The sequence below is a fragment of the Camelus dromedarius genome, chromosome 8 (assembly GCF_036321535.1).
Source record: "Camelus dromedarius isolate mCamDro1 chromosome 8, mCamDro1.pat, whole genome shotgun sequence".
Classification (NCBI taxonomy): Eukaryota; Metazoa; Chordata; class Mammalia; order Artiodactyla; family Camelidae; genus Camelus; species Camelus dromedarius.
Genome location: NC_087443.1, coordinates 51604277 through 51629265, shown reverse-complemented (window position 1 = coordinate 51629265; position 24989 = coordinate 51604277). Strand labels below are relative to the sequence as shown.

General features: G+C 40.7%; 1 protein-coding gene across 9 annotated transcripts in view; it reads right to left on the bottom strand.

Annotated features, from left to right (window-relative positions):
- Positions 1 to 3486: 3486 nt before the first annotated feature.
- The window catches only part of PCGF5 (polycomb group ring finger 5), a 116926-nt gene continuing 95423 nt past the window's right edge, over positions 3487 to 24989 (bottom strand). For 6 of the 9 annotated variants that reach the window (XM_031461376.2, XM_064488210.1, XM_031461377.2 and 3 more), the window contains 2 exons: positions 18328 to 18387; positions 5755 to 11441 (listed from right to left, as the gene is read on the bottom strand). In XM_031461376.2, the coding sequence (XP_031317236.1) occupies positions 11394 to 11441; positions 18328 to 18387 (108 nt within the window). In that variant the 3' untranslated portion in view covers positions 5755 to 11393. Of the gene's footprint in view, positions 3778 to 5754; positions 11442 to 18327; positions 18388 to 18410; positions 24968 to 24989 lie in introns of those variants that run through there. The other 3 variants (XM_064488212.1, XM_064488213.1, XM_064488214.1) reach the window with 3 other exon arrangements.

Sequence of the window (24989 nt, the reverse complement as noted above, 5' to 3'; positions counted from 1 at the left end):
TGATCAGAGAGGAAGAAGGTGCATCAGGAGAGAGGTGTATCATGAAAGCCAAAAGGAGAGAATTTTTTCAAGAAAGAAGCAACGGTACCATTGTTGCATTCTGCTAAGGGGACAGATAAGCTGGGCCTGGGGACAATACGTTGGGATTTGCAGTGCCTAGGCGCTGTGTCCTGTAGGAGATGGAGAGATGGAAACCTCCCCCCGACGCAGCGCCCTTGCCTTTCTTTGCCATCAGTCCTGACGGCCTACATCTCTCCTCCTAGAGCAGCCTCCAGCCAGCCTGGTGCCTTCATGTTTTCTGTTTCTTTTCCTGAGAGGGTCTCTTCATTTAATTTGTCAAAAACACACCCCCACTGCTGCTGTTGAATTTGCTTGCTACTTCTTAGTAGCTGAGAAGTCTGTAGCACGTACAGGGCTCTCCTTTTCCAAATAACGAATGCCAGGAGGATTCTTCTTCATGCATGACCCAGAACAGTGCCGGTGCACAGCTGTTGCTTATTAGAAGCCATGCTGTTTAAAGGCATAGGTTCTGGAATCTGGCAGACCTGGGTTCAAAACAGTCACTAGCTATGTGACTTTAGGCAAATTACTTAACCTCTCTGAGCCACCGTTTCCTCATCTGCAAAATGAGGACCATAACCAAACCTCATAAGGTTATGAGGATTAAGTAAGATAATACATTATGAGGATTAATGAGATGAATGAGGCCCAGGATCCCAGGTTATCTGGACCCACTGGAACCCATCTGATTCTAGGATGTAGACTGAATTGTCAAAAACCCCAGGGAACCAGGGCCTCCCCCAAATGCCCCACCTGAGCAGAGGCAAAGGAAGGGGTGCAGCCGTCTGTCTGCTTGGACACTCACTGGGGGAGATCCAGGATATGTGACTTTCACCAAGCCGCACCCCCTTCTCTAGTTTCCCATGACCCGCCTCTGCCCCTCCCTCCAACATCCTGTGGCCAGAGAGCCCCAATTAGATGGCATGTGCCTCTTCCCTAATTCCTGTTCATTCAATCGGTTATTGAATTTTCCAAAAATTTTCTCTAAAGACCAAAAAGGGGGAAAAAAGTCTTTGTGTTTTGGAGCTTCGTATGCAGGGTCTTTTAAAAGGCAGGCCCGGGGCAGGGTTCCCTCTAGCGGCGGTGGTGGTACTGCAACCATTTCTTCAGTAAGCACAGGATCTGTGAGTTCACAACATAGAAGAGTCGCTTCCCATCTTAACTCACTGAGATTTCTCTTCCCTTGAGCACTGCCATGGGCCAGGCACATGCAGAGCTGAATCACATAGACTGGCCTGTGTGCTCAGGGAGCCCATCTGGGAAGACAGATACTACACGGGGAATCGCAGTTGAGGTGGGTGTCACAAGAAGGGAGGTACAGAGTAAAGTAGCCAAGGCAGGACCAGAGAGGGGAAGTGACTTGTCCGAGGTCACACAGCTGGTGAGCAGCTGAACTGGGAGTGAAGCCCTCCTTGGTTGGACTCCTGGATCCCTGCTCACTTTCCCATCACCACCCCACCTAACCTGGGCTCTGGGGCTACCTCGGGTGGAAACCCCCAGTGGCAGCTTTGAGATGCTCTTCAATGAACACATTTCTAACCAGAGAGAGCCACTGTCCTTGGGCTGTTTCCATCTCACTTCTTGGTCAGCCTGAAAGGGAAAACTTCCCAGAACGCTCCCCCGATCCCTCCAGCAGCTGCTCACCCAACTGCTTCCCCGTGGGGGAGCTTGAGAAACAGACAGTTTGATGCTGGTAGGTTGTACTGACCAGCCCAGAACAGCTGGTACCAAGTCTGTAAGCAGACAGTAGAGCCTCCCACATCGTAGGGCTCCACCCCTCTGGACGCTGGTTTTGCTTACCCCTTCCCAGGCCTTGGCTGGATCACTGCGTCCTGGCTCAGAGTGCCAGAGAGTCGGCAGCCAAACTGGATTCTGGAAGTTCAGACAGGACTTCACTTTCCCCACCTCAGCCCACCCTTTCTTCTCTGGGGGCAGCTGCTTTGAAGGAGTCTGACCTGGGCTGGTAGCAGGGCCTCAGTCCCTCAGTCTGGGTTGGATGCTGGTGGGGTGCAGGTGGGTCTCTTCATCTGCCGGCACCATCGGGAGCTGTGCTGCGGCCAACAGGCCGTGTGCCATCTTGCCTCTGGACAAGGTGACCACGGAGAGAGCCACAGCTGAGGGAAGGCAGAGGGAGGAGCCCACTCAGTCTTGGTGATTACGAGCTGCCCGTGCTTCTGGTCACCAGGTAGGCTTTCCTTCACGTTTTCAAAGAAATACTGCAGGAGTCAAGGAGGGAGGTTTACACAGAGGCTTTCTGTGGAGCGAGCTGGGCTATGAGCACCTTTCTTCAAGGCAGAGAGGGGGTGGGTGCTGGCCCCGTCCCCCGTCTAGTGGGAGTGGGGCTGCATCCCGGGAGGGCTTGATAGGAGGTACCTGGCTGTGGTGTGGGGACGCTTGCCTGGAGTCCACACACCCAGAGGAATCTAAAGGCCAGAGGCTACAGGATGTATTTGGAACCTGGGATTCCACAGGATGGGGCTGTGAAAAGGGTTATGAGGAAGGAGCAGGCAAGGACTCCCACTGGGCAGGAGGAAGGCAGTGGCTCCTGAGGATGGCACCCCGGCATCCCGAGCGGGTGCTGGCTGGGCCTCTGCGGGGGAGGGGGACCTGTGCGGCGGACTCTGGGGGAGCCCCGTTATAAGGCTTCTCGGGGTCTTCTCTCCCATCCAAACAGAACCCACCTCCCTCCCCTTGCTCCTGCCACCCTCCCACTCAGCTTTCTAAGGAAGTGCTGGCAGTTTGGGTGTGGCTGCTCCCCTCTGTTCCTTGGCTTCATCCCACCCTCTTGGTCTGGATTCCCCACCCCCAACTAGAGCTTCACCTGTGACCTAAGAATTTAGGTTTCATTAAATTTAGGCACATCGTGGCCCAGCTCCAGGTGATGTGTGCAAAGAAACCCATTTCTCGCCATTGCCTTTCATGTTCATCTTGAGTTTCATCACCACAGGCCTGGGACACCTCTGCTTTTTCTTAGCTGTACTGCTTTAGGCTTTTAACCTGTCCCCGTGTCTATTCAAGCCCCTACCCCTTTACCATCTGCTCTCCACAAACTCCCAGAATGATCATTTAAATGGGTAAACAAGATGATGTCAATCCCTGTTTAAAACCCTTCCATCGTGCTCAGGATAAAACAGAAGCTTTTAAGCAGAGCCTAAAGTGTCTTAGTGATCCGGCCCCTGCCACCTTCTCCAGAATCCTCTCCCATCGCCCCCATCCCGGTCACTCCCCTGGCTTCCCGCTGCCGGGTGCTTACTGTTCTTACTCACTCTCAGGAGTACTCTCTCCATGGCTCTGCCAGGCCAGCTCCTCTCTCATCTCTGCTTAATGTCATTTTCTCAGAAAGATCTGGCCCTCCCACGCCTTCCCATAGAATTTATTTTCTTCAGAACACTTACCACTCGTTTTATTACGTACTTACTGTCTTTGTTTAATGCATGTTTCCTCCCCATACTGGGAGGCTCAACTGACATGAGAGTGGAATCTGTCAGGTTCACCACCTGTCTGCCCAGAGCCCAGCACGGCACCTGGTATACAGTGGGTGTGCAAACCAGTGCTGACCACAGGAACGACACAGATACTGTGTCATCTTAGGCACATACTGGCTGCCGGGCGTTTATTCTTTACTGTGATCCATCCTGGAGTGGCAGGAAGGCCTGAAAGTAATCTTCTCTAGAGCTCCCAGAGGCAGAGCCAGGCTCTCAGAGAACAGAATCAGCCCTGGAAAAAGAAAGGTCCACGCTGGAGACCCAAATACATCTCTGGTGATGGCGAGTGACTAGGTCACTTTCACATCATTAAAACCGGGCTGAGGATGCCTACCTCACAGGTCTGTTCTGCTGATTAAGTGGATGAGAGTAAAAGGGAAGACATTTGTAAAGCACCTACTATGTGCGTCCTTTCCTAATCAGTGCACTCAGTGGGAGTAAGTTTTAAGAATGACCACGTGACTGGAATGGCTCTCAGTAAGCAAGATTTGAGTTACTACATGGCATTTTAGCTCACAGCAAGTCAGAGAGAACACTGGTGTGGCACCAGCAGGTTGCAGTCTATAGATGATCAGGTGAAGATGGAAAATAGTTGTGCTGTTCTTTCTTGTTTCTGCTTGCATTGCTCTGAGCACTTCCTGTGGCCTCTCATTCCTCCACAAATCTATGGGGCAGGGATATAGTTCCTGCTTTACAGAGGAAACCGAGACTCAGCCAAGTGAAGCAAATCGCCCCACGCTAAGCCACAAATGACCATATACTTGAACCCAGGCCTATCACGTGACTGTTGTGACCTGAACAGTGAAGCCCTAGCCCCAGGATCTTACAGTGTGACTGTCTTTGAGACGGGGGTGCGGGGGGGGGGTGCTTAGAAGAGGTAATCAAGCTTAATGAGGCCATAAGGGTGGGGCTCTAATCCAGTATGATTGATGTCCTTACAGGAAGAGGAAGGATGCCAGGAGACTGTTGGGGACATGGCTGGACTCTTTTGTTAGCACTGCCTCTGCTTTCTGAAATCTGGATTCTTCCACTACATCGGTTTTATGGGTGCCAGTAGCAAATGTGTTGTGAGGGGGAGGACACACAATGACTGTCAACATCCCTCTCAAAGCTCGGAATCGAATAGGAAGACAAACACCAATTACTGTGGTTGTGATAAAAGTGTTACAGAAGGAGAAAGTCCAGCTCAGCTGGCTGTAGGAACAGGGCGTTGGTTGGGAGAGGGGCTGAGGGTGAGCATTTGCTATTTCTCCTCTCGGGGTGTGATGCTCCATTTGATTGCAACCCCAGCACCCCAAGTCCCACAGCAGGGGACTGGGTGTCAAGCGGGGTTCTACGTGGCTTTCAGCAAAGTACTGTTGCAGACCCCTCTGCGCCGTAACAATCAGAGGTGGGCCCCCGGCTTCTCAGGCCTCACTGGGGTGCAGACTTCTCCACACCTTACTAAACCGGTGAAAAGGGCAGAGCTGAGTCTGTGCTGATAAAGCACAGCTGGGTGAACTGAGCCTTTCCTCAAGTGGAGGTGAGGCAGGGACTGACAAGCAGGTCACAAAACTGTTTTCTCTTTTCCTTGGGGCGACCTCCAGCCTTCCAAGGCCCTCACCGGTTCTGGCCCATGAAACGGGATACAAGTAACTTGGGCTCTGTTTTGAGCGCTTCCCACGCGTGGCCCTCTTGGGTCTGCCCTCCCTGCAACAGCCTTGAGCAGGGGAAAGCCAGAAGGCGGAGGGAGTGGGGTGCTGCTTGCAGGATGCTGCTCCCACATCTCGGTGACTGCCTGGGGTCTCCAGCCACCTCCCTGGTATCACTCATCTAGACAAAGCTTTAAGCAGACATCTGAGTCTCACTTTACCCAGATAGAATTTCCTGAGGCAAGGCATTAATAAAACCAAGCTGCTATCTAACCTGCTAAGCAGTCTGTCTTTCAAATCACTTGGGCCTTTCTTTGATAATTATTTTGAAAAGATGATTTGGATTTGATTAACTTAACAAAATGAGAAATTGTGCTGAAGTGTCCGTACACCTCAAGTGTTATTCAAGGGTCAGTGTGACATCTTAAAACTAAACAGCTCAGAAAGTCTTTAGGAAATGCTTAGCACCTCAAATATTCAGCAAACATTCATAAAATTGTTACAATAGTACTTAGTGGAGGCTGTACAATGGAGGCTGTGATCTGCAACCACTGATACAAAGGATGACAGACAATAAATTATGCAATCGACTTTTTAATAACAAAGATACTATTTTAACATGGTCAAATATACTTGGCTAAGTCCAGATTTTAAAAAACAAAAGTATCTAGCCCAACAGCACAACCACACAGCTTTGTACAGAACATTCCCTAGATCAACAGAAAATACATTTGAGCACAAAAATAAAAAATATTTAAAGAGGATCTCTAAGCAGCATTTTATTTCTGCAAAACAGACATATAGTACTGATTAAATATCTACAAGTGCTTTTCCTTTACAAAAATACATATATTCTTAATAGACTAAGTCATTAACAATGACCTGGTAATCTTTCACTTCAATTTGAATGATTTATAAGCTAAATCTTACAACCACAAAAAGGTTTTTATTTGTATTAAGATGTTACCACTTTTAACAACGACGACAACAACAACAAAAAGCTTAAAATATTTTATATTTCAAAGGAAAATCTGCAACATAACTGTACAATATAGCCTATGATGGTTTTATTTAAAGTGAGGGCTACTCTGCTGAAGACGGTGCTCGTTGTGCTGCCAGATGCAGGAACGCAGCAGGACACTGGTGCCCCCCCACAAGCTCTCAGCGCTGACCACAGCTTCATAAGGACACTTGGGACCCCCTCCCCATTCAAAAAAATACAGCAAAAGAAGCTGACCCCACACAATGTTTGGCTGAGCCCATTCAATTTCTAATGTGTAGAACTCCTGCTGCATGGACTGATGGGAAGTCCATGCATAAATATCCTGTTTACTATCTCTACATCACCCAGAAATATTTAATCTTCAATTCATACTGGATCAGTTTCGTACTCCATGAAGCTCTGAAAGATGGAAGAACACTGGACCCAGTATTTTTAATGGTTCACTTGACTCTAGATTTAGATTTCTAGGTTCTAGATTTTTAAAATACTTAAAAATCATTTCTGAACAGTGTCTCAAGTTCTGAATCCTAGAAAAAGGGGCATAACAAGTATAGATACATTTTAATGAACACTTAAAATAATTTATTTTTGTTTAATTTTATAACTTTCTGAAAAGGAAGTGCTCAAGCATTTTAATTCTATTCAAAAATATAATAAGGACAGCAAATAAACACACTGCTCGTGAAAACCACCTCACACTAGGAAGAGAATCATTTTCAAATTATTGGGAAAATGACATTGCTTTAAGGAAAAACCAGGAAAACCCTGTAATGTATATTTAAGTACATTTTAATGAACTTTCAGTCTGAAGTTTTTTCAGCAAAATACTACTGACCTGTATCAAGTAAATTCAGAATTGATTGGTTATTTTGTGCTTTCAAAGGGTTTGAGTCTCTAGTACATTTAATATTTTTCCATTTTTCATAAACCAGACCTGACAGACATGTTATGTTCCTTATTGTAAGGATATATATATCTTAAAATAATAGCATTTCATGCTTTTGTGTTTCTAACCCAGAAACTTAGATATGGCAAACACTCATTTTTGCAATTCCTACAACCAATATCTCACTGGTATAAAGCACAGCCTGCTGGGAAATTCCTCATGATAAACCAGAGTATGTCATGGAGTGCATCCATTTTTTTCCTATCCAAGGAGGTTTACCTAGTGGCCTCTCAGAAAAGACATTATCGTGTGAGCTTCACTGGAGGGGGCCCACAGCCTGAGCTCCCCCAAAAGAACCGTGTGAGGAGAGCGCCTAGCTTGACATTTATGCTTTTCATCTGGGACCCGTCTTGCCAAATTCGGCTGTATGGCTAGATTCTAACAACAATAAAGTAATTGCTGAGAAACAAGACAAAGAGTTACTTGAAAAAAAAACCAAAACCAAAAACACAGGCCTTTAGGAAAATTTTGCCTTTGAATACAGAAAGAGCTGTTTACTTATGCAAGCCCAACAGCATGTACTATTTTCTACACAAGTAAGCATGTCAGCACTCTCACTAAAGCCTGTCTTGTGTAAAATTTCTCATGTCACTAAGAACTTGGGAACTAAATCTCAATTTCACTTTCAAAGTAGGGATTTCTCCCACTTTTCATCCAGAGGGAGACTATCTGTTGTGTTAATCTCTTTCTCACCTTTGAGGATTTCCTAAGATCTGTCAGATGGTGCTGGAAAAACAAGGAACGTAACTGAAAGGAAGTGTGCTCTGATTGCTGCAAGAAAAATCTGCATTTGATTGATCTTACCACGAAAATTCAGTTTAAAGCCTTTCTTTGGTGATATTTTAGCAATTACTCAAGGTTATTGCCTAATTATATAAAAGTAAATCGCAATCTAAAAATTTCCAACCTCCAAACATTTAAAACTGTCTAACATGGATATTAACAGTAAAATGTCTTTGGTGATATCTATTTTCCTATGAAAATCTTTCAAAAAGAGATTACTCTAACTTACAACAGCCTATTTAGATACAAAACCATTGATAAGAGACAGGGACAGAACTCAAAATTTATGCAGTAAATCTAAAACAGAAATGCACTTTAGCAATGAGGCACTTTCTCTTAAATAGTTCAATAAAGCTAAACAGTTCACAATATTATATAACACTTTTTTTCCCCCTTAAAGAATCATTTTAATTTAGGTTACACTTAAGTGAATAATATAGTTGAGCAAACTTATTACATTTATAAAATGTGGCATATTAGTATGGGACAAGTTTTCAATGAATAAAGAAAAAATATATTCTTCTAAAAGTAGTTAAAAGACATTTACCCAAGGTACCTGGACCCCAGACTGAATAACCTAATAGTACCTCATCAATCAATCTTTTAGTTTATTTTTTCATACTTCTTGAAAGTATTTCATTAATCTAGAGAAAGGGCCATATTTGGATTTTTCTATTAACTAATGTGATTACTTCAGTTAAAGTGATGTCTATAAACCACAGACCTTCTGTAGATTTGAGGTTCCTTGATCCTTGTACATCTTTGATATCCAAAGCAGAGAAAACAGATTACTTACAAATCTTTTATGGAAACAAATTTCTTATCAGTTTGTTGCTTAAGAAATGAGATTAAAGAAAAACTTAATTTAGTTTTATTCTCCAAGATGATTATTCCTATAGGTTATTTGTATAAAGAGTTTATTTTATTAGCACCCTAAGTTTGTGAAACTAACCACCTGTATATTTTTGCCTGTCTATTTTTTCTATACCTGGTTTCTTGCAAATTCCACAACCTGACTTAGGGGATAATTAACTAGGGATTAGAGAATTACTAGACATGAAAGTAGTCCCATACTTAGAAAATTATAGTTGAATATACCAAAAGAAGTTGGGAGAAGTCTGTGGTTCTACTATTACCACATTACTCAGGACCATCATAAAATGTGTACCTTTCCCCATGTGGCAACTGATGCCCCTCGTTATGCAAGGCTTTCACATGTTTTGGCACATATTCCATTGCATTTCAGTAAAAATGTTAATACATTAACATTAAATTAAGGAGTTTTATATAAAACTATTCTCAATTCCATAATTGCTTCCTATATATTTCCTTGGAAAATAGTGACATTACATAGGATGAGGCAACAGGCCAAATTTAAAGAGATTGTATATAAAACTCACATAAGGCTGTAAGTTTTGGCTGGGGACCCCAAAACATCTAGGTCTCATTTGCATTTTTTTTAAATGCACTCTCCATTCATTTTTAGTTAATTAACTTTCATATGTAATCACCAACCTAGATGTGACAAATTTATAAGAAATTTAAAAATTGCTTAAGGAAGTCAGGGAACTGGATTTCATAGCACAGCAAAATAATTTCGGTAGCTAGCGAGTAAATTCAGCTTTTGGTTTAGTGTAATGGTTTGTTCCAACCATTTTGAAAGAGTTAATGAAAATCTGCCTTTCAAATTCCATTTGTGAGCCCTTCCAAGCGCAAACACAATCTAACAAAATGAAATTTTAAAAGTACTGTCAAAACCTTTTTCACAAAAGTCAGACCCAAAACAGAAAACTTTAGACTTTTTGACTTGAAACCAAGATATATGGAAAAGATAATTACGAAGTTTCAGCCTTTTATATTGTGAAATGCATCAAGATTTAGCTGTATTTTGTATGTTTCTTAGAGTTGTACAATGTTTTATTAAGAAGCATTTTGAGATCAGAAGGCATTAATTTGTGATACATTTTACTAGAAAATGTAGCACATTTACTATGTATACAGTATAAAAGCTATGTGTATAACACACAGATTGTGCTCATGTCAGATTTCTAAAACATTTTTTCCCAACTTCCAAGAATATCAGAATCCATTAACTTTGTTTTAAAGCAATTAATAAAACTTAATTTATGAAAACAACTGCAAATTTTAAAAGGTTTAAAGTGAAGTTCTTCATATAATTTAGGGTAACAAGACTTTTTCACTTGCAGACTTATCTCAAAATGAATGGAAGACTTAACAAAACTGCTAGATCAAGGACATTATCATAGTTCTGACCTTAAAGAACTTACGTATAAAACAGTAAACCCATTTCCCCGATTACTACAGGATCTGAAATGAAATATCCTCAAACCATTCATTGTGGTTAGTATAACTGGTCTACTACACTGCATTGGTTCTAGTTTATGCATGTGGTTTGGAAATGTGACAGGTAACTAACAGGTTTCATCTATAATTGCTTTGAGATTTTTGAAATCCATAAAATAGCTAAAGTTATCTGCTCTAAAAATCCTAATATTTAAAATCATCATAACCTTCTGCATGCCACAGTGACACACACCTAAGGCCAACTGAAAAGAGAAGCCATGTACTTGTTAGATAAGAGCCACAGTACAATGGTGCACACAGAGGGGCTACACACATGACGGTGACATTTCATGAAGCGGCACCTGCTTGTTGTAAGGCATCATGAAAAACTGACCTCACTTACACATTGATTTTGTTAGAAGTAAATGTGATCAGCTGCCAACATTTCGAATGGTTGTGAATCTCACTTCAGTTCTCCAAGAAGTCACGCACATTTTCAATCTGGAGGGTGAACAGGTCCCTCCTTGTGCAATTGGTCGACTACAGAGACAGATGACTTGAAATGCTTACAATTATACTATATACTGTGCTCTAATGTTAAAGAATAATTGGAATTCTTCCCAAAGGACTTGTGTACACTGAAGGGTGAACTATTTTGCACACAAAAAGCTTACTGAGAACAGGACAGTGGCTCCAAAACCACTTTTCTAAATATATTTCCCATACAAAATAATTTCAAGATATAATAATTATTAGTTTCTTGTACAGTACTCTACTTAAAAAATTAATCAAATAGTAAGTATGTGAAAACTGCAACACCACGAAGATTGAGCCATTTTACTAGTGTAATAATCAAACATTAGAACAATCCTGGAACAGGCAAGCAAAATATTCAGAAGGCCGAATCACAGCTGCGCACCTAGCTGATTTCGACCTTGACTTGTATTGTACACTGGGAGACAGCACAAATGCCGTATGCAGATGGGTCAGTAGCAGAATGGCACTTGGTTTGCTCCTAATAGAAACAACATAAATGCAACTGATAATTTAGAGACAGACAACGGCCTTATTTGCATGCTGAGAATCTGGTTGTGTCCCTCTAGTCCACATAGTTCACTGTCAATCTGTCGATGAGTAAAACATAGTGCAGGATTCATTCGGTGGGATCTGGGCCCCTTGGTCTAACCGAAATCAATTCTTGGTCGATACTGCAATACCATGGGGTATGACTATAAAATAAAAACAGACGATGAATAAGGCTCTGTTTATGTAAAACCAGTATAAATTATACATGAAAGATTTTTAGAATGTGGGGTTATGATCTACAATATTCCCTGGTACTAGTGATAATGGTAATTACAATTTTTAATTGCTATTATTTTCTAGAATCAGTCAAATTTTCCATAATATACAACAAAGGTCAAGTTCAAAAGGCTCACAGATGTGTCATGCTGGTGGCACATGGGTACGGTACTGATGTTAACATGGAGAGTGAGGCAGGCCTGTGGAGGACAGAGAGCTGCCCACCTGCTTAGAGGTGTTCACTCATTCACCCAGACTCCATCAGCGCTCTGGTTGGTGACAGCCCCCCCGGAGTCGCAGGTTAACAAAGAGACCACCTGCCATGAATCTCTGAAACTGGGGTAGTGTTCACAAATCACACATTTTAAGTAAGTTTGTCACTTTTAGCAGTTAAAATGTATTTTAATGGTCCATTATAAAAAATGTTGAAAATAAGTAGCTAATAGTTACGTGAAATGTTTAGGTGACTGCCTCCTTTTAATAGTCAGCTGATACTATTAAACATTCAGATTTGACTATTACATAGCTGAGTTCACGTGCCCTTCAGGCTGCTCTGCGCAGGGAAGGAATCACACACGAACATGCAGCACTGGGGAGGAAACAGCTTCCTGTGGATGAGAGTCGCACTGCTACTTCTCCATCTGGTTTTCCCGGTTTGGCCACATCATATACAACTTCAAAATCAGTTAGAAAGGGTCTGCAGAACCAATGGTTTTCCTTTTCTTAAAGCTGTAGATTCCCCTTTTTAAAATGAAACTTCCAGAAGCTACTTTTAGGAAATCAAGAAAGGGGTGAGATGGCCCCTGGCTCTTCTCCCCTCATCCCCATGTGGGTGAATGCAAACGCCCAGTGCAGAGAACGGTCTTCTGTCCTACAGACAAAAGGGGTGGACTGAGATTCCATAACCCTGAAAATGCCCCTTTCCATAGGCATCCCAGCTGTGTTCTGTGCCGGGAAGTCTCTCTGACCATTCAGCACAGGATGGGACTGGAGGGTAGGAATGAAAATTCCTAGATTTCGCTATGCCCAGCTGAAGCAGCGAGGTGGCACCACCACAGGTCACTGAGGGCTGGGGTAAAAGTTACAGGCAGTCTTTCAGGGCTTCCATGGTCTAAATCTATTTTGGTTACATTCTGCTTACTTGTTTTTATTTTAAACTTTACTCTCTTCCCTGAGTATCTGTGAGCGGGGCACGGAAATCTGTGTTCTACGAAGCTCCCTGGGCTTTGTGAGGTTCAGCCAGGCTTGGAGCCTGCTACCTAGACAGCCTGCCACCCTAACGTGACTACTGCCCATCCTGCTGGCCCGACCCACTGCTCGCCTCTCATGACAATCTTTCTAGCTTTGCTTTCCATTCCTGACTCTTGAATCTGTACACTTTCTGCAAATAATTACATCACTCATTCAAGAATCCATTCATCATGTACAGAAGAATCCATCACCGGTTCTACTAGGATGAAGGCAGAGAGGGAAGTAAAATGGCTTGGTTGTCAGTGACTGGAATTTCAGTTTTGGGCTGAAAATGGTTTTGTCTTCCCCACCGAGTAAGCATTTTTGTGTGTGTGTTCTATGACAACATGAAGTTTAAGCATTTTATTGGTGTTACAATACCGGAAATTGTTAAGGTATATTCTAAGTTCTGTTTGTGTTTCTGTCTGCTTTCTGAAGTAAAATGGCACTGCACTCACTATAGGGAAGCGTGCACTGTGTTAACTGACCGCACTGAATGGACCTACATTTCTGAAAGCTGCCAGTCCTCAGTTTCATCATTTACTAAAATAAAGAATACAGACTTCCAAAGTATGTATTTCAAATGTGATTAATTTTAGAAAATGATAAACTTGACTACATACTGTTTTCCTTAAAAAAATTCATAAAAGTAACTTGGTTTTACTGTAGATTTGGAAAATACAGAAAAGCACCAAGGAAAAAAGGAAAATCATGTAAACCCCACCATCCAAAGATAACCACCATAGACATTTTAGTGTATATCCGTATATCCATCTACTCTTTTTGTCTGTGTTATTTTTCTTTTCAAAAACCGAATCATGCTACACATATTGTTTGGCAAGTAATTCTGTCCATGTAAGAATTCTGTCCATTTAGAAGTTCCATAAGCTTCCCACCTCCCCTGCACCTCCAGCGTTAGTTCCCAGGAGTGGGACTGCTGATTCAGACAGCACCAACATTTTAAAGGGCTTTTTATAGACGCTGTCACACTGGACTTTGCAAAGTTGTTCTATTTTCACATTTCTCGAAGAAATATGGGTGTTCATTCTTCAACAGCCTCATCAATCATGAGTACTATTCCTTTTCTCTCTCTCAACTTGGAAATTTAATAAGCATAAAACAGTATTTTATTTCTTTCATTTCTCGACTTCTAAAGAAGTTAACCATCTCTGTACACTTATTAGCCAGTGTCTTTCTTTCGTGACTTGTCTAATCATGTCTTGTTCATTTTCCTATGAAAATGTGAACTTTTGTCCTACAGATTTATATAGATTCTTCATATATTAAGGACATCAAGTCTTTCTATCATATGTTACAAATATTCCTTATTTATGGTATTTTTGCCATGTTCTTTTCAATATTAATAGTTTGTCTTTTTCCTTTTACATGTACAGTGAGAAAGTCCATCCCCATTCTGAGATTATTCAGCTATGTCTTCCTCCCGATATTTGATGGTATCATTTTTATATGTAGCATTTTAATGACAAACTCATGTAATGGGAGATATGGACTGGACCCTTCCTCCTCTGTCACCACCACCAACAGTCTCAGTACCATTAACTGAAAACAAACCCTACTAGGTCACACCCCACCCCCAACATCTCCGCTCCAAGTTCACCGATTCCCCTGCCACTACTGCCTCCGCGCCAGGCCCCTCGGCCGCCTTGCAGCCCTCAAACATCCAGACGTGACCTCCCCTCCAGAGCTCTGCGCTGTGTTCCCTCGGCCTGGAGCACCCTTCCCCAGGGAGACACATGCCTATGACTCTCACTTCTTGTTGATCAGAAATCACCACCTGAAAGAGAAGTCTTCCCTTGGCTATCTTTTCTAAAATACTCTATTTATCTACTTTTTCTTCCACCACTATATACCTTACTCATTTATTTTTCATTGGTTACCATCATTAGAGTACAAACTCCATGGGAGGAACACTTTTTTTTTTTTTCTTTTTTTCAGTTTTACTTGTGTTCTCAGGGCCTAAAAGAGTGCCCAGGGCATACTGAAGGGCTCAACAGATATGTGGTAATGACTCTTTTTACCCTCCACTCATTGGAAATACTCTATAGATTCATAGGTACTACTGAGCTCTTTTTTTCATTCGTGTGTCTGTGTTTAAGTTAATGCACTATTTTAATTACTTCGGTTTAAAATACACTTCACTATGTAGCGGTGCATGTGCCCCTGACCAGTCATTTAAAATGCGACTGACCAGAAGCACCAATCTGTAGTTCTTGATGGACTTCAGAATGATTGACTTTGTCAGGTTAAACAAGAAGCTGGTGAAAGTGTGTTTGAAACTATTTTAAACTTCATAATTTAATTATAGGAGGACTGACATCTCTGGGATATCTGATATACTATTTAAATTTCTTGTGTGTGAAGTGGTATCTTGGTTATATATGAGAAGGGCTTTGATCTTAGGAATTACATGTTAAAGTATTTAAGGGTCAATGTCATGATACTTACAATTTACTTTCAAGTGATCCATAAAGAAACAACAGATAGATTTATAAGGAAACTAACAAGATGAGGATAGGGGAAGAGGAAGAAAGGGAAAGGGGGCAAAAAATGAAGCAAGATGTTAACTGGTAAAGCTAAGTAAAAGAAAAAGAAGGTTCTTTTGTATTATTTCAACTTTTTTGTTGTTTTGAAACATTTCGAAAGGAGAAGCTGGTAGAAAAAATAGGACTTAACACTGAATTTTATCAAATGCCTTTTTGGCATCTACTGATATTTATTTGACTTAATGTGTGTGTAAAAAATACGTTTCTAATATACATATATAAAATTCCTTTCCCCCAATATTAAGCCATTCTTGCATTTCTGATAGAAATACTATTTCATCTTGGTTTATTATTCTTTTAGCATATTATTTTAGTGTATCTTGTAATCACCTTTGTGTTTATATTCAAAATGAGATATAATACTCATTTTCTAGTTGGGGGCCTTCTGTCAGTTTTTTGCTATCATGATTGTTACTTTTGTAAAATAATTTGGAAAATTCCATCTTTTTCAATGATTTAAAACAATTTAGAACGGCAATGATTCATTCCTTGAAAATTTGAGACTATGGACTGTTAAAAGTAGTTTTGTATCTAGGTATCCTTTGAGGAAGCAATTCTTTAATAATTTTTTTACGTCTTTCATGACTTAGTAATTTATGTTTTCCTTTTTTCTGGGTAAGTTTTGGTCCACTGGTATTTTCCTAGAAAACTGTCTATTTCAGGAAATTTTCACTGGTATTTTCCTAGAAAACTGTCTATTTCAGGAAATTTTCACAAATTTAAAAAACTTAATAGTATAAAGCTACACACATAATATTTTCTTTTAGTAAAATAGTGGTAAGTTTTTCCTTGAAATTTTCTAGCTGATTTTTGGCTATAGGTGCATCCTATCAATCACAAGTTCAACTTTCTGACAGAACTATAATCCATAATGAAGTGTTGAAGAAAGAAAAGGAAATGTGTGTGAATTTTTGAAAATTTGATCTTATTCCAGTTGTTCTCTAATACTTTAGGTTAGAGTTTAAGAACAGCTTTATTTCTCAGGAAGTAGTAGGCATCAGTGCCACGTGAAAGCAAAAAGCCATGTATGTATGTGTTACAATTAAAGGCAGGGGCATCACTACAATTCATGCCCCAATCAGCTGTGAAGCTAAAAGCAGCTGAACCACCTAGACACATCTCACCAGCTCAGTTAAATTATTTACTCACCCTCTGCCCTCAACTGCAAAACGTAAGGAGAAGGATCTTTTTTCCTAAATCATTTTCTCTTGGCCTTTATGGTTGCTAATTTTGCTTATTCCATTACTAAAAGCCCAGGACTTAACCAGTGTGTATTAAGAAGCAACACATTTTGAATAGAAGGAAGCCTTTACTCTGGAAAATGAATCTAATTTTGAAGTTCAACTGGAATAAGCAATTGCTAAATTTTGTATAAAAATTTTATGTAACTTCATAATTAACTGATTATTTGATTTATTAAGTAAACAAAGCATAATGTTTCTTAAAGCCTATGAATAAATACTTTTTTCCAAGCATGACAGATTAAGTGAAAATAGGAAGAGTGAACAAAAATGGGAGGGGGTCAGGGATGTATCTGCATGGAGGAGGACAGTACTTTTGGGGAGCGCAATTTACATCAGCATCTGGGTCTTCTGTAATGTTTTGGAAGGATGACCTAAGTCTGATATACTGATGAACAGCATTAACAAAGGTCTGGTTGTCAAAGGCTAGGAAGGAAAATGCAATTAGCCACAGCAATGAGGTGATGTCTGTGTTTGGGGGAAAAATGGATACCTAACTGGCTATAGGAAACATTGAAATGATCCCATCAGTAAAAGGCTGGATTTGTGTGTGTGTTGGGTGGGGTGGGGCGGTGGTATCTATTATATAATGATCTTAACTCAGTGGAATATGACCAAGAAAGTCTTTTTGGGGGGTTAATATTTGGTTTATGTGATGAAAGTGGATATGTACCTCTTACTAATGAAATAACATGATAATCTCAACACATTTGTAACGTATAACATGCTAATTTTACCAACCTGCCATTTGCAATACTGTTTGTTTCTATTTAAAGAAAAAATAGAATTAAATAGAAGTGCACTGGAGTACAAAAAAAAACCCAGAACCACACATTTTAATGACAGTGTAGGCATTTCCATTATCACAGCACTGACAATGAGACTGAGGGAAATGCTAGTTTGCTAATTTAACATTTTTTTATTTGAAATGGTTCTTTTAATACTTAACCTACATTCATTTGTCCCAACCCTAAAACTGCAACATCAGAGGTAAATCTGCTGGTTAAGTTTGTTATGTAATTATAGTTCTCCTTTCTTAGTTCCTTCATCCTTAGGAAATAAGGATGAAGACTAATTTCTGAGAGAGAAGAACAACGATTTTAAAGAAATGCTCTGATTAACCCATGGATTAAGGCTGACCACAGATCATCTTTGTACTCAACACTAATCCTTACTATACTAACACTTAGTCTTTTCTTATTAGATAAACTTTCCTCAGAGGCATGTTCAAATTTTCTTGGTGCATTACTAAATTTAGGTCATGGTCATTTATCTATTCGAAGCGCTAACTCAAGTAAAGAGCCCAGGGCAGGCCCAGTAAGCAAGCCCACAGCCACATTTAGCTGCTGCTGTTATCCGGCTTCACCTAGTCTGGCGTTTTATCTTTCACTTGGGGATGAATGATTAATTAAACACATACACACACACACACGCAACTGTTAAGAATGGAGTAGAGATCAACATGGAGCAGAGATTTCTCAAGGGCCGAAACTGGTAATTATTAAAAATCCCTGATTCATAAATAATGGCCTTAATTATCATTTAAAATTTCATTTTTAGTTCAGTAAAATTAGATAGTTCAAGAGAACTAAAATAATGGGAAACTTTGGGGACATAAGTTGAAAAGATGAAGTTTCACAGCTCAAATGAGTATTAGTTTCACAAAATTCCATGTCTCAGGAACCTGAGTTTGGGATGAAGGCATCACCTTGGTGACAGGCATCACCTTGGCAACAGGCATCATGAGGGTCATATGTACAGTCGTGAGTGCCTCTTACCTGATACAAAGGGCCATCCTGAGGGCAGACTTGCGAAGATGAGCAGTTCAGACACCGAAACTGCGGAGGAGATGAACTCATCAGATAAGAGGCATCCACAACTGGGTACATATTTAAAACTGATTATTTAAAATATCTGAACGTCAAACATGAGTCAGCATGATTAACTTTAAGTAAACACTGTCCAAAATATGATAGTTGTTTTTGGAAAAAGATTTTAATAACTCAGTGGCTGGTAAATTTAGCTTGAAATAATTTTAGTATCTACATATGAGTCTTGTTAATATTTTGCAAATATTACCACATTGGTGACCTTTCCATCTCCTCTTCAAAAGCTAATTCCTTAGAGAACCCTTGCCTCCTCAATCCAGGAGGGGCACCCTCTTCCTTCTGTCCCTTCCTGTAACTAATCTCACCTAGATCTCCTCTTCAACACCCTGAAAGTAACACTGCGGACGGGGCTCAGAGCTCTGAGAGGGGCAGGGAACTTGCCTCAGCCTGTAAGGATCCATTTTCTGTTTTAGATTAGGTTCTTTACATTGTTCAGACTAGACTCTCAGTCTCCATAACTATTTTGATAGTGTTAGGGTATGAGCTCCTTGAGACTATGTCTTACTCATATTTGCCACAGTCTTAGGTCTTAATAGCTAAGTCACAGACCTGGCACACAGCAGCCGGTCAAAAAATGTTTTGGGAGTAAATCCATGAATGAAGATACTTTTAACTAGTGAGTAGATTCATTTGTAAATCCACTAACTTTTTTTTTTTTAACAGTTTAACCATTCGTATTAAAAAAATCATTTCCAAATTGTGATTTTTCAATATTATGCTAAGCACTTACTAAAGACAAACATTTTAACTGTAATGGAATTATAAAATATAGATAAATCTAACATCCCAGAGCAGCTTTTTAAAGTATACTTCGAAAGAATATTTAAGGCGGGGGAGAATATAGCTCAGTGGTAGAGTGCATGCTTAGCATGCATGAGGTCCTGGGTTCAATCCCCAGTCCCTCCTCATAAACAAACAAACAAACAAATAAATTAACTAAACCTAGCTACCTACCCCCGCCACCAGAAAAAAACAAGAATATTTAAGCAGTGATTAAAACAAATATATTGGCAGCCTTTTAAATAAAATTTCAGAAATTCTCCATTTCCTAAAAGACCTTTCCCTAGAAGGCAGTCCTTGAATTTCTGCACAGGGCTCAGCCACATGCTTTGAGACACGTCCAGCACTGTTATCCCTGACAACCTCCCCCCTTTTCTCTCTGAAGAGTCCCCACACTCTGGCCTATCAGACTTTGCTAACTATGCAAGTCCCAAATAGCATTTAACAAGATTTGGGGTGGAAAGAGGCAAATTTCACTAAATGATTAGTTTTTTCTTATTAATCCCTTTTGTATTAGTCAAGACAGAGGTTTGCTTTTCCTCAAATTGCTTGGTAACATGCAAACGAAGCACAGCAAGACAAACATGGTGCGGTAACTCTAGGTCGGGACTGGCAGCGGTTGCTGGAAGGGAAAGGGCCAACCAGGGTTATGTGGGAAAGGAGGGAGTTCTGAGAGTAGGTCCTCAAGCTACCCGAGGTGAGGGGAGGTGCGGGGAGCGGGAAGAGCACAAGCTCCCGAGAGGGTGAGGCTGAAGAGGCAGACGCCGATGGCGTGCTCCCGGGCAGGGGCCAGGGGCAGGAGGAGAGAGTTACAGCAGTGGTGAGAGCCAACACACGTAAGCTATCAGAAAATTACATTCATTATGTCGGGCACCCTGCTAAGTACTGTATTTCATTAGTTTTGACTAAAAACTTTTGATAGGTGTTATCCCAATTTTAAGGATCAAAAAACTGAGGCAAAACTGGGCAGGACACAACTGGGAAGAAATCGCTGTGACATCCATAGCAAAACAGGAATATCCGGGATACACAGAGAGCACCCAGAAGTCAGTAAGAAAAAGACAGACTCCACGGCGGGAAAAAGAGGGCAACGGACATGGGAGGAGATGTCACACAAGAAATACAAAGCTGAAAATACATCGTGTTGGTGAGGAGATCAGAAAATGGGCACCCATACATTACTGGTATGATTATAAACTGCTAAAACTTTTTTAGGGAACAATTTATCAGTCTATCAAAATTTAAAACATACACACTCTGCTGTAAAACCACATCCGGAATTTAGCCAGTTGACATGCTTACACATGTGCAAAAGCATATATGTCCTGGAACAAGGTATTGCTTGCAGTGTCAAATATTTGAAAAAAAGAAAAACCTTAATCACATCATGCTATAGCCACACAAATGGAATACTATGAACTTTTACAAAGAACAACTTTCAAGTTTACTAATTTTTCACAAGAAATATTAACAAATGAGAAAAAGAAGTTGCAAAACAATATATATGATTTCATTTTGTTTCAAAAACTGATGAACACCACATGGATATTATAAACAGAATCCACATATCAGATTGGTGACTAAGTCCCTCCCAAACTGAAATCTAATTCTTGAACTCTACACTCTCAACTTACAGATGTGGAAACCACAGGGTCAAAGCCAGTGGTCATAAACCATGTCTCCTAAAATCTTCTTACTAAAAGATGGTCCAAAGATCAGATGCACTGGCATCCCCTGGGAGCTTGTTAGAAATGCTGAACTTTTGCCCCACCCTAGGACTACCGAGTCAGAATCTGTATTTTACCAAGATTCCGAGGTGATTTATAATTTGCATTTAAGTTTGAGAAGCAACGGTTTGAAAAAAAGGTACGTTTTCTCCTACTAGTAAGCAAAAGATGAACACCAATCTTGAGGCATAAATATTGTTATGAACTGAAAAATTTCTAGGAGCTAGCTAAGTTTGACCAGATACTTGATTCCTAAAGATAAAAATCATTCGAAAATCAATGCATCACAATGAGGACAAGGATCCAGAAAGAGCAGAGACGACAGAAAAGAGGCTGAGCCTAAGTGGAACTGCCCCAGGACAAAGGGGAGGAGCCTTACAGACAGAAACGTCCTGCTCGAGAAACCAAGGCAAAGTCAACTTCCTAAGACTCTTCCTAGGAGTCTAGAAATAGGTCAAGGTAAAGAGGTGATCTGAATATGGGGCAGCCTGGCCTGAGGCCAAAGACCCAGAAGGGCAGAGGAGGCATCAGACGTGAAGGGGGGTGAAAACCACAGACTTCACTCGGACACAGAAGAGTGCAGAGCTTAAGAGGACACCCCACAGCACCAAAGAGACTAGAAGACTGCAAATGGCAGCCAAATCCACCTAGAAATTTAATCCAATGCCAATCACAATCCCATTTTCAAGCTCACCTGAAAGAAAATATGTGGGGATAAATAGCCAGCACAGTTTTAAAAATAATAATAATAATAATGAGCTTTGCCCTAACAGATACTGATACATATCATAAAGCAACCTAAAAGGCCGGACTCCTTTCCTTCTAAGTTAGTTCGGGCTTTATTTAAACATATCCTGAAGAAAATGGAAAATTAAGGGGTTTTAGATAGGGGTGTTAGATCACATTCTTACAAAAGCTATAATGTGCAATGCTGGTGTAGGGTAAGTCCTGCTCAGAAGAACAAGAAGAACGTCCAGGAATGTAGACGTACACATCTGTGCGTATAAACATATGTCTAGATACACATGCATAGGTAACGGTGTAAATACTGAGGCAAATTATGGGTTACTATATAAATTGTATTTCTGGCAAAAACGTTCCTAGGGTAAGTTGGAGTCTTAGCCTCACGGCAGGTATGTGTGTGTGAATGAACAAATCCCAGGTGGATTAAAATGTTTAATACAAAAAACTACTAGAAGTAAAAGAACCATAAGGTGGTCATTAGTTTAGGAAATACACTGACCCCTGCCCAAGGCAGAGCCAGTTAGCAGTGCCAGTAGGTAGAGTAATGTGAGCTTTTCAGACATCTTGGCATCTGGCTGGCAATGGAGGGTAGAGATGGGAAGGGATGTGACTGCGGCAAATATGCCACGAGGGGCTTAAGAAAGAACTGTTTTATTGCTAGTCTGTCCATTCCCTCCAACTGTCAGAATTCATCAGTTACTATTATAATAACATAATTGGAACATGAGCAAAAGCTTAAAATTTGTTTAACAGAAAACACACGGGAAACAGATGGAAATAAACGAAATCACCTTTAGGATATATTCCACATAGCCATTACCTTATAAAAGACTAGAGTTTCATTCACTCTTCGATCAGATACTTATCACGTATCTGTACCAGGCACTGCCTGAGGTGCTGGAGACTGAGCAGTGAACAAATCCTCTTCCCTGCCCTCAGACTACGTATAATTGAGGACAAACAATCAACACGCATAAGAGACACGGTGTGTCAGATGGTATGAAATACGATGGAGAACAGCAAGGCATGAAAAGGGACTGAGTGCCAGAATGGGCAGGGGAGTTGTACTATTAAGCGAAGTCAGAGGTCTCACCGAGGAGGTGATGTAGAAGCAAAATTCTGAGTGAAAGGGGTAAAGGGAACAAGTTAGGTGGATACTTGGGAGGAGAAGGCAAGCCTGGCATTTTAGAAGAAACACAGAGGCCGGTGAAGCCAGAGGGAGGGGGCAAAGGGTCAGATCAGGGAGGTGTCTGGGGAAAACCGTGAGGAGCCTGCCATCTATAGGTCCCCGGAAGGACTTAGGCTTTTGTCTAAATGACATTAGGTGTTACTGGAGATTTAGAGCACAGAGGTGGCACGTCCTAACTGGTGTTGAGAGGGTCACCCTGGCTGCTGTGCTGGGTGAAGACGGGAGCAAGAGTGGATGGACGCATGGAGACCAGGGAGGAGAATCTGTAGAAATCTGGGCAAGAGTGATAGTGGGGGGACCAGAACGGCAGAATGGAGGTGTAAGACATAACTGGATTCTGATTATTGTATTTTGATGGTAGGGGTCAGAGAATTTGCTAAGGATGGATGAAACTAATCAGGATTGACTTGAGGGATTTTGGTCTGAGAAACGGGAAAAATGAAACTACTAATCTTGGAACTGCTGAGACTGTGAAGGCTGAGGGAAAACCAGGTTTAGAGGAGAACAAACAAAAACCAGGTTTGTCATGCTGGAAAAAAGGAAATGGGCTAATATAGTATTTTACTGTTGTACTCAGTACAAAATGTGGTAACTTTTCCATTTATTACCTGTATAAAAATCATAAGGTACTAAACCATTTTTTGAACCAACTTTTATTAAAATATGCCTTTAACAACCAGGGAATTTAAACTACTCAGAAATGTGTAATCAGAAGCATAATAGTAGTAAGGACTGATTTAACTCTTTATTAATAACAATTTCTATTAATTAGCTCTTTTGTGCTTTGACATTAAAATAACCGGCAGTGTGGGCGGCCTTTGGGAAGTGATCTTGGGAAGGACAAATGAGTGCCAGCAGAGGTCCTGCACTGGACGACTAGTTACATCTCTTCAGCCTTAAGGCAAACCTATTCATAATGACGATTTCAAGCACTAACACAAACTGAAATGTCCAATGAACCATCAAAGAAAGCTAAAATTGTATCAATATTATATTAATATTATGTGTAATAATCACAATAATCAGGCCCCAGCAGTGCTGGGCAACAGAGAATTGGCTTGCTCTGTAATCTGCACGTGGTGCCAGAAACATTTTAGTTAGAAGGATTAAATGAGTGAGGTATGTACACCATTTAAAAATATATAAAATGTCATAGTAAGGCAAGTAGTGATTTACCAAATACAAAGACAATTAGATTTTTTTAAAAAATGAGCCCTAAGAGGTTTCATGAGTTCTTCAAGGGCACACAACTAGTTGGTGGCTGGGACTAGAACATAATTTGCTTCTCCTGGTCACGAGCATTCAGCCTCACAAGGAAGGCTTCGTTCAAGTGGGATGCAAATAGAAAAAAAAATTCTGACTTAACAAGTTAGGTGCTCCATTTATTATTATATCATATCAAGATAGTTCTTCTGGAAAACAAAAAACAGTTCCATAGATATTGACATTCAATGTAAGTATGTTTTTGAACCACTGTAATTTGTGAGGCTACATGTCTTAATTTTGTGTTTTTCATAGTTACTACTATATTCCTTGCGGCTACATATCATCCTTACAATCCTTAGTCCTTCAAATTTCCCTGTCAATGTTACATACAACTCAGATAAGGCATGCTTGAAACTTCTAATTAACCCTCATCAAAGATATAGTTCCAAATACAGAAGTTCCCTTCTGGATTTTTTTTTTAATTGTCTTAGGTTTCTCCTTTTAATCACTTCTTCCATATTGCACAATAACCTAATTCTGGCATCAGAAACCACTGCAAACTCACTTACCCTTTGGTCCGCTTTTATACTTTGAATGTAAAGGAGGTAGCTGAAAAAAAGATTATCTAGATTCTACCCTATCTGTTCCCTCTACCACAACCAAAAAATAATATCTTAACCATTAAACATATTAGTCAGGGCAGAACTTAAAAGTTCCCGCATTTTACTGGGGTTTAAAAAAATGTAAGTGCCATCTCCTCCGTCTCTAGGTTAGTAGAGTTCTGAACACATTCAGAGGGGGTTTTAAACTCACCTTAAATATAACAAAACCACATTCAACACAGCCCTTGGTCTTGTACTTGGGACCAATTATCATGGAGTAGCTGAGAGAAACAATAAAAGGAA